This window comes from Emys orbicularis, chromosome 10 (genome assembly GCF_028017835.1).
Source record: "Emys orbicularis isolate rEmyOrb1 chromosome 10, rEmyOrb1.hap1, whole genome shotgun sequence".
Lineage (NCBI taxonomy): Eukaryota > Metazoa > Chordata > Testudines > Emydidae > Emys > Emys orbicularis.
The window spans coordinates 16,538,321-16,549,376 of NC_088692.1; the positions used below are offsets into that span (position 1 = coordinate 16,538,321).

General features: G+C 39.9%; 1 protein-coding gene across 1 annotated transcript; it reads left to right on the top strand.

Annotated features, from left to right (window-relative positions):
• Nucleotides 1–301: 301 nt before the first annotated feature.
• Nucleotides 302–11,008, top strand: PDZD9 (PDZ domain containing 9). Its single transcript, XM_065411987.1, has 4 exons — nt 302–422; nt 2,235–2,411; nt 4,836–5,028; nt 10,176–11,008. The coding sequence occupies exons 1-4, from the start codon at nt 302–304 to the stop codon at nt 10,564–10,566; spliced, it is 882 nt and encodes a 293-aa protein (XP_065268059.1). The 3' UTR covers nt 10,567–11,008.
• The last annotated feature ends 48 nt before the right edge of the window (nt 11,009–11,056 follow it).

Sequence of the window (11,056 nt, forward strand, 5' to 3'; positions counted from 1 at the left end):
AATGAAACCAAATGAGTTTTAATTCCCTCCCAACCTGTTGCGTCCTTTCCTGTTCTCCCATCTTTCCACCATCACCCCAGTACTTCAGGAAAAACCCCAAACTCTGCATTTGAAGGGGTTCCAAGCTTTGGGCATCCTCTTGTTACCACTATACCTATGACCAGATTACTTGCCTCCTTCCTAGACCTTTGTCACCCCACGTCTCAGCATCCCGAGACACCTCTTCTTTTGGAGGGGTGGACGGTTGAGTAGTTTGATACATATTGCATTCTCATAAAATCTGGAGTGGGATACAGGGCAGATGGCCAGAGGAGAGAATGTCACTTCAGGGGAAGAGAGCTGGATATTACTTCATTCAGAAGACCTGCAGAATTTAGGGTTGGCCTTGCAGAGCTTTATGAGTAATGTAGGGGTGCTGCAGGGTAAGGTTTGTAAAGTTTCCGATTTTCTCTCCCTACAGAACAAAAAAGAAATCCAGACACTTTCCCTGGAGATTATGGAAATGGATCAATATCAGGTGAGGATAGAATCAAGAGCGTGATCCAAAGCCCATTGGAGTCAATGGGGAGGTCTTTCCATTCATTTCAATGGGCTTTGGCTCAGGCCCTCTCTTATTTTATGCTTTTATTCTTCCTGTCATGTGCTGCAGGGTAATCTAGTGTAGTGAATACAGAGCCAGAAATCAGGAAACTTGGATTCTAATCCTCATTATAGTACAGACTTTCTATGTGATTTGGGTTGTGAGTTCAATCCTTGAGGGGGCCATTTAGGGATCTGGGGCAAAAATCTGCCTGGGGATTGGTCCTGCTTTGAGCAGGGGGTTGGACTAGATGACCTCCTGAGGTCCCTTCCAACCCTGATATTCTATGATTTTGGGCAAATCACTTAGGGTATGTTTACACTAACTGGGAGTATGTCTCCCTGTGTCAGTAGACAGACATAAGCTAGTTCTGCTTGAAATAGCGCACTAAAATTGCAGTGCGGACATTGTGGCATGGGTGGCGGCACAGGTTAGCCACCTGAGCTTGGAGCTAGTTGGACTCATACTTGGAGAGCTAGCCTGTGCCACAACGTCAACATTAATTTTAGTGTGTTAGTTCGAGTGGAGCTAATGCGAGTCTGTCTACCCAGGCTGGGAAGCACTCTCCCAGCTGAGGTGTAGACATACCCTTCAGGCCTGATCACAAGCCCACTGAAGTCAATGAATAGACTCCTATTGACTTCAGTGGATTTTAAATTATGCCTTTAATCTTTCTGTGCTTTACCCTCCTCCATCTATAAAATGGTGGTAATCCTTAGGTACTTTCATAAAGTGCTTTGAAATCATTGGAGAGAAAGTGCTGTGTAAGTTTAAAGTAGGAGTAGTATTTCTGCCACACTGCCATAGCAGCCCAAAGTTTACATCTTCTTAAAACAGAAAGCTTGTTTTAATATACTTTTGCTGTAATCTCATCATTTGCCAGGCTTTTGGTCCAGAGGCAAGCTGAAGGTTGGAGGATTCATTTTGTGATCTTCATTATGTTTGCTGGTGAAGTCGAGTTAGAATGAGCTGTCCTTTATTGTGTACCATTTATATTACACATTTTAATGGATAGTAAATGCCCAGAGTATAGCATCTAAAGAAATGAAATACATTTGCCAAGCACCAGTCCCTTCCTTTATACAAGCAGTAGTGTGTAAAACCCATCCGCTGGAAATTTGGATATGAATCTTATCCAAAAATATTGACACAGGAAATTAATTTTCTCATATGAATTTTCAGCTTTCTTGAAAGCTCTAACAGTTGGTGGCCTCGCTGTGCTGTTATTTCTCTACCTTGTTCTCTTCCTTCCCTGAATGCATACAGCCATTTAAAATGAATCTAAAGTAATATACAATGTAAACAATATTTGTTTGTTTTGCTCAATACAGTGTGTGAACTTTTAGAAACAGGCTTCTGAGTGTGTTGAGAAAAAGCTATTTTAGAAATATTTCTTTTTAGATCATTTATGGAATACACAACGTAACTTTTACATAGGTGTGTTTTCTGGCACCAATTCAGCAGCCCATCCCTATTCAGAAAAGCACTTAAGCATATGTTGAACTTTAAGCATGTGAGACTAAAGTGCTTTGCTGATGGAATGGATTTAAGTACCTGCTTACTTGCTTTGCTGAATTAGGGCTTGTGATGGTGGAGTAAGAAAATCACAATATCATAATTTCAAGTATTAAAATGTCCCTCTCACTTTCCAAAGGGCAGTTTCCGGCACTGGAAAAGATCTCTGAACATACTTTGAGTGCTACATTAAAGACCAATATTAAGATGGGAGAACAAGGATTAGGTCTTATAGTAATTCAGAATGGACCATATCTCCAGGTGACAAGTCTTGTTGAGAAAGGCTCTGCAGCTAAGAATGGAAGACTCAAACCAGGTAAAAAAAATACCACAACCCTAATCTTCAGAATTTCATAGGTATGTTCCATTCCAGAGTTTATACTTTGTTGCCCTGCTTTTGACCTCATTTATGCTGATGTAAATCAGGAGTAATATTACTTAAATCGGTGGAATTACAGTGGCATAGAACTGGTACAAGCACTATGAGAGTCAGGCTCATGTCACAGAAATATCCAACTGATAAATGAAGCCAGTCCAGTTTTATATTAAAATTCCTATTGTCTTAATTTGATTAAAATTGGCTGATAGAGGTGACTATTTCCTAATTAGATTAAGAAAAAGGCATATCTAAATTGCACACACTTTTATATATAATATAAACGGGATTGGAACATTGTGTTATGCATCTTACTTTAAGTATTCAAGACCAAAACAAATTTCTTACTCGTGTTTCATACTGATATTTCATAGCTGCACTGTAATGTGCACTTTTCTTACACATGCATCTATAAACATGTTTTACTATAAAATAATTAATATAAAGCAATCTGAAAGGATTAAAGATCAAAAAAGAATCACTCAAAGCCCAGCTTAGGTTGTCATAAAAATTAACAATGGAAAAGACACGTATTAGGTCATTTGTTTCCCCTAGACTAGGTTATCCATACTTTCCTTGGCAGAAGAGGGTGGGATTGCCTAGTGGTTTAGTGAACAAAATTGGATGTTTCAGCATAGTCACCTTTTTTCCCCTCTTACTGCCCTGATGCCTTGAGGATACTAAGAGAATCAGGGTGCAGCAAATGAGCAAATGTCAGTAATCTCACTACTGCAGCTGATCTTGGCAGCCTCCAGTTCTCCTGGTCCTTATGCCTTGTGAACTTCTTTCAATATTTTACTTTATTATTATTCCTGGTTCTTGGACCCCACTAACTGAAGTTCATGACGAGAGATCCTCTGTTGAAATGGGGATTTTTTTTATTTTTTTTTTAAAGGTAGACCCTCTCCTATTCTAATGAACATTTGCTTGGGCACAGGAATGGGAAAATGACACTTCTACTGTAGATAAAATGTCTCCTTTCTGGACACTGGATGTGCTTTCACAGCTGACAGCTTTTAACAAATAATTGTTCTTCATGTTGTCAGAAGTCTTGACATAAGACTTTCAAAACAATAAATTCATGTCTCCATAAATTAGGATTGTCGTCATATGCTGCCTCTTGGAACAAATGTAATAGTTCTTTAGTCATCTGAGTAATAGCCTGATTATAGTTAACATTTCTAACTAAAGAGAAAATATCTTAGGACAGTTTGACAAAAGGAGAATAAGGGTACTATTTAATCAGGGGTATCAAATTCATGCAGCCATTTTAAATTATGGTCTGTGAACAGAAGATATATATTAACTCCTCGCTTAACATTGTACTTATGTTCCTGAAAAATGCTAGTTTAAGCAAAACGATGTTAAGCGAATCCAATTTTCCGATAAGAATTAATGTAAATAGGGAGAGTTAGGTTCCAGGGAAATTTTTTTCGCCAGATAAAAGACTATATATATATACACACACACAGGATAAGTTTTAAACAAGCAATTTAATACTGTACACAGCAGTGATGATTGTGAAGCTTGGTTGAGGTGGTGAAGTCAGGGTGGAAGAGGGTGGGATATTTCCCAGGGAATGCCTTACTGCTAAATGATGAACTTGCAATCGGCTGAGCCCTCAAGGGTTAACACATTGTTGTTAATGTAGCCTCACACTCTACAAGGCAGCACGAACGGAGGGAGGGGAGACAGCATGGCAGAGAGAGACAGAGACACACACCGTGTATGTGTGAGAGAGAGAGAGATGCACATTGCCCCTTTAAGTACGCTGTCCCCACTTTAAGTACACTACCTTTTAAGTAGATCAGCAAGTTGAGACAGCAGCTGCTGCCAGCAAGCTCCCTCCATCCTGAGCCCTGTTGTGTCCCTCCACTGCTCTGTGGAGATGGGGTAAAGGAGCGGGGGCTAGTAGGGACACCCTGACATTAGCACCCCTCTTTTCCCCATCTGCACAGCAAGCAGGAGGCTCCCAGGAGCAGCTCCAAAGCAAAGGGCAGGAGCAGCTCCAAGGCAGTGGGGGGAGGGACAGCTGAACTGCCTGGCAATCGATAGCCTGCTGGGCGGCTGCCACACAGGGAACTTAGGGGAGCGGGGAGCTGATGGGGGGGCTGCCGGTCCACCCTGGTTCCAAGCCCCCACCAGCTAGCTCCAATGGGCTGCTCTTTCTGCAAGCAGTGGACAATGCAGGCGGATGCCAAACAACGTTATAAGGGAGCATTGTGCAACTTTACACGAGCATGTTCTCTAATTGCTCAGCAATGTAATAATGAAACAACGTTAACCGGGACGACTTTAAGTGAGGAGTTACTGTATAGAGTTGGGATTTTTATACTGAATACTCTTGAATTTTTCCCCTGGCAGGTGATATTTTGATTAAAATTGGACACGCTAATGTTTTAGGATGGACACTGCGAGAGCTTTGGCAACTTTTGCACAATATTCCCATAGGAACAGTTCTACAGATCAGGGTTTACAGAGATTTTGTTGAAGTACCTCAGCACTGGCAAAATGCACTTGAATTAGTTCCTGAAGTAAAGCCTCCTGTGAAGACAGAGTAAGAAACAAATGCTATTTTCAATGGGTTTTTTCACAATATAGAGTTTAGTTACACTAGTCTACTGAGGAAGACAGGGCAATGATGTGGTAGCATTCTGGTTTTAGTTTCATTACTAATCAAGTATAAAATGTAGAGTTCTTTTAAAAATGTACTTCTTTCCAATAATCGTCTCCTACTCTTAGAAATATCTTGAAGGAAGTGCAGCTACCTAGAAACTTACCTACCTGGAAAAGCCAACAGGTCTTCCAGTGTTTGTTGCCTATACATTGTTCAAAAGTACTAAGATAAAACACCAAATTTCAATTTCAGACTTTTCCCATCCTCAAAGGGCAACTGTCATTGGGAGAGCACCTCATCTTGCATAAGTTGGCATAGCTTCCTTGACTTAAATGCAGCTATACCTATTTATAGAAGCTGAGCACCTAGATTATTATATGTACCTGATGTTACAAAATGCAGGTAACCAGAGACCTGTAACCAAATAAACAGTTTAATGGCTCACTAGTCATTCAACCGTATTAACAATAAGGCCATGGCTTACTATGTTTAGTCCTCATGACCTCTTAGTTGACCTTTCTAGAAATGTTTATATAGCTGTGTAGTGTTATGCTCAGTTTCTATAAAGACAAGTATTATGAGGCCTTTTTAAAAAAAGGTCATAAGTTCTCATCTCCTAAAAATAAGCCTCACTACAACAAGTAGTAATCAGTGCTAGGGACACTAGGCAGTAAAAGTTTTTCTAAGGCATGGGGACAGATGTTCTAGTAAGGAGGGAAGACTAAAGCTCAGGAACAGGAAAGAAGATGAGGGAGCTTACAGAGGAGAAGGTAGCTGGGAATGGGAAATTCAAAAGCATCTGATTAGGGCACAAGCGTGATAATGAAGGAGGAAGTTCAGGCAATAAGAATAGGAAGGGGGCTATCTGGAAAGCTAGTTCTTTAAACGTATATATCAACTAGGGCTGTCGATTAATTGCAGTTAACTCACGTGATTAACTCAAAAAAATTAACTGCACTGTTAAACAATAGAATAGCAATTGAAATGTATTAAATATTTTTGGATGTTTTTCTACATTTTCAAATATATTGATTTCTATTACAACACAGAATATAAAGTGTACAGTGCTCACACTATATTATTTTTTATTACAAATATTTGCACTGTAAAAACAAGCAAAAAAATAGTATTTTTCAATTCACCTCATAGAAGTACTGTAGTGCAATCTCTTTATTGTGAAAATGTAACTTACAAATGTAGATTTTTTTTTAAAGAACTGGAACGGACCTCGAGAGGTCATCTAGTCCAGTCCCCTGCACTCAGATAAGTATTATCTAGACCATCCCTGACAGGTGTTTGTCCAACCTGCTCTTAAAACCCCAATGATGATTTCACACCCTCCCTAGGCAATTTATTCCAGTGCTTACCCACTCTGACAGTTAGGAAGTTTTTCCTAATGTCCAACCTAAACCACCCTTGCTGCAATTTAAGTCCATTGCTTCTTGTCCTATGCGCAGAGGTTAAAAAGAACAATTCCCCCCCCTCCTCTTTGTAACAACCTTTTATGTACTTGAAAACTTATCATGTCCCCTCTCAGTCTTCTCTTCTCCAGTCTAAACAAACCCAATTTTTTCAATCTTCCCTCATAGGTCATGTTTTCTAGACCTTTAATCATTTTTGTTGCTCTTCTCTGAACTTTCTCCAATTTGTCCACATCTTTCCTGAAATGTGGCGCCCAGAACTGGACACAATACCCAGTTGAGGCCTAATCAGTGCGGAGTAGAGTGGAAGAATTACTTCTCATTTCTTGCTTACAATACTCCTGCTAATACATCCCAGAATGATGTTTGCTTTCTTTGCAACAGTGTTATACTGTTAACTCATATTTAGCTTGTGATCCACTATAACCCCCAGATCCCTTTCCGCAGTACTCCTTCCTAGGCAGTCACTTCCCATTTTGTATGTGTGCAACTGATTGGTCCTTTCTAAGTGGAGTACTTTGCATTTGTCCTTACTGAATTTCATCCTATTTACTTCAGACCATTTCTCCAGTTTGTCCAGATCATTTTGAATGTTAATCCTATCTTCCAAAGCACTTGCAAGCCCTCCTAGTTTAGTGTACTCTCTATGCCATTATCTAAATTACTGAAGATATTGAAAAGAACCAGACCCAGAACCAGTCCCTGCAGGACCCCACTCGTTATGCCCTTCCAGCATGACTGTGAATCACTGATAACTACTCTCTGGGAACGATTTTCCAACCAGTTATGCACCCACCTTATAGTAGCTCCATCTAGGTTGTATTTCCCTAAGTTTGTTTATGAGAAGGTCATTTGAGACAGTATCAAAAACCATACTAAAGTCAAGATATACCACATCTACTGCTTCCTCCCTATCCACAAGGCTTGTTACCCTGTCAAAGAAAGCTATCAGGTTGATTTGACACAATTTGTTCTTGACAAATCCATTCTGTTATTTAACACCTTATCTTCTAGGTGTTTACAAATTGACTGTTTAATTATTTGCTCCATTATCTTTCCGGGTACAGAAGTTAAGCTGACTGGTCTGTAGTTCCCTGGGTTGTCCTTCTTTCCCTTTTTATAGATGGTGTGACAAAGTTCCTCCTCTATCTTGGTGGGTCCTGCGCTTATTGGCGGATTTTCTTGCCTCAGAGATTCACCATGTGGGTTGGGGAACAGCCCAAAGACCTTCCCCTCTGGAAGAACCCACAGTCCAGGTCAATTGGGAGGTTTGGGGGGAACCCGGGCCCGCCCTCTACTCTGGGTTCCAGCCCAGGGCCCTGTGGACTGCAGCTGTCTATAGTGTCTCCTGTAACAGCTGCATGACAGCTACAACTCCCTGGGCTACTTCCCCATGGCCTTCTCCAAACACCTTCCTTATTCTCACCACAGGACCTTCCTCCTGGTGTCTGATAATGCTTGTGTTCCTCAGTCCTCCAGCAGCACACCCTCTCACTCTCAGCTCCTTGCGCCTCTTGCTCCCAGCTCCTCACACTCCCACCACAAACTGAAGTGAGCTCCTTTTAAAACCCAGGTGCCCTGATTAGCCTGCCTTAATTGATTCTAGCAGCTTCTTCTTAATTGGCTCCAGGTGTTCTAATTAGCCTGCCTACCTTAACTGGTTCTAGCAGGTTCCTGATTACTCTAGTGCAGCCCTGCTCTGGTCACTCAGGGAACAGAAAACTACTCATCCAGTGACCAGTATATTTGCCCTCTACCAGACTCCTGTACCCCACTGGTCGGGGTCTGTCACAATGGGCACTATATTTGCCCTTTTTCATTCTTCTGGAGTGTCTCCTGTCTTCTATGACTTTTCAAAGATAATTGCTAATGGCTCATATCTCCTCAGTCAGCTCCTTGAGTATTCTAGGATGCATTTCATCAAGCCCTGGTGATTTGAAGACATCTAACTTGTTTAAGTAATTTTTGACTTGTTCTTTCCCTATTTTAGGCTCTGATCCAACCTCATTTTCACTAGCATTCACTATGTTAACTGTCCACTCGCCACCAACCTTCTTGGTGAAAACTGAAACAAAGAAGTCATTAAGCACCTCTCCAATTTCCACATTTTCTGTTATTGTCTTTCCCCCCTCATTGAGTAACGGGCCTACTCTGTCCTTTTTGTTACATAACCACACTCAAAAACAATGTAAACCTTCAGAGCCTACAAGTCCACTCAGTCCTACTTGTTCAGCCAATCGCTAAGACAAACAAGTTTGTTTACATTTACTGGAGATACTGCTGCCCGCTTCTTATTTACAATGTCACCAGAAAGTGAGAACAGGCATTCGCATGGCACTTTTGTAGCCGGCCTTGCAAGGTGCTTATGTGTCTGATATGCTAAACATTTATATGCCCCTTCATGCTTTGGCCACCATTCCAGAGGACATGCTTCCATGCTGATGATTTTTTTTTTTTTTTTTTTAAACTAACAAGTGTTAATTACATTTGTGACTGAACTCCTTTGGGTAGAATTGTATGTCTCCTGCTCTATTTTACCTGCATTCTGCCATATTTCATGTTATAGCAGTCTCGGATAATGACCCAGCACATGTTCATTTTAAGAACACTTTCACAGCAGATTTGCCAAAACGCAAAGAATGTACCAATGTGAGATTTCTAAAAATAGCTACAACACTCGACCCAACGTTTAAGTATCTGAAGTGCCATCCAAAATCTGAGAGGGATGAGGTGTGGAGCATGCTTTCAGAAGTCTTAAAAGAGCAACACTCTAATGTGGAAGAAACTACAGAACCCGAACCACCAAAAAAGAAAATCAACCTCGTGCTGGTGGCATCTGACTCATGATGATGAAAATGAACATGCATCGGTCCGCTCTGCTATGGATCGTTATTGAGCAGAACTTGTCATCAGTATGGATGCACGTCCTCTGGAATGGTGGTTGAAGCCTGAAGGGACATATGAATCTTTATCACACCTGGCATGTAAATATCTTGCAACGCCGGCTACAAACAGTGCCATACGAACGTCTTTTCTCACTTTCCTTGTAAACAAGACACGGGCAGCATTATCTCCTGCAAATTGTAACTAAACTTGTTTGTCTGAGTGATTGGCTGAACAAGAAGTAGGACTGAGTGGACTTGTAAGCTCTAAAGTTTTACTGAGTTTTATTTTTGAGTTACAGTTATTTTTTGTACATAATTCTACATTTATAAGTCCAACTTTCATGAAAAAATGATTGCACTACATACTTGTATTAAGTGAATTTTAACTGCGAATATTTGTAATAAAAAACAAAGTGAGCACTGTACACTTTGTATTCTGTGTTGTAATTAAAATCAATGTATTTTAAAATGTAGAAGGCATCCAAAAATATTTAAATAAGTGGTATTCTATTGTTTAATCATGCGAATCACTTGACAGCCCTAGTTGCAACTAAGTCAGTAAGTCAAATTCTTCAGTATTCTGAATGAAGCAAGGATAGCTTTCATTTTACTGAAAGATATTTAAATTGACATTCCCTTTTGTTGTTTAAAACCCAGATGTTGTAGCATTATGTTAAGTCCAAGCAGAAGAATACACACACAAAAATGCACAAATCAAATATTTCAATTTTGACACCCTTATCACAAGTAAAGAACTTGTAATTAAAGCTATGTAACTCTTGTACATTTTTAGCATTTCAAGTAAAGACAGTGAGACAAAAGACGACACGTGGACAAGTAGTGATGATTATGAAGATGGAGACTCTGATGGAAGTTTTAGATACAAAACTACACAATCATTTTGTTATGATTCTACCAAAGAATTGCCATCAATTTCGAAAACTTGGCATGCATTTAAAAGAAAAAAACACACATTTACTGTAGGTGCTGACATTGGATGTGACATTATAATTCATAAAGATTCTGATGCATGGTATAGTTCTGACTTTGCTACTGATGGCATTAGATCTTCATACTGGACTATGGAAACACACGACAGCGAATCAACATCATCCTCTTCCTCTATATCAGATGCATTTTGGCTTGAAGAGTTTGCCAGTATTTTGGAATAACTGAATGGTCACATCCAATTTTAAACCTTCAGAAATGGGATTTTTCTGAAGCACTTTATCAGCTGAAGGTTCACTTTCAAAATACTGATTTTGAAATTAGGTAATTTGAAGATTTAGCATAGCATGCCTTGATTGCCTAGGATATTTGGAAATCTGGATTCTAAGATGATAGCTGCTATCCAAAGCCACTCTTCCAGATCTTAAGAAAAAACCTGCTAAAATCTCCATCAATCCTACCTGTGAAGGGAACATTAAACATGCTGCTTCGGTGAGTCCAGTGATCAAGGTACAGCAGGCAAGTGCTAGAGCTGCAGTATATTGCTTTCAGCTTTTAAAGGTAAGTCTGATAATTTACTTAAGGTAGATATGGTGCAAATGGCAATTTTACCAACAACTATTCTTGAATGTGTTAAGGATATATAACTGGGATATTAACTGTGGCAATTACAAATTTAATCTGCATCAAGAATGTAGTTAGACTATTATTAAT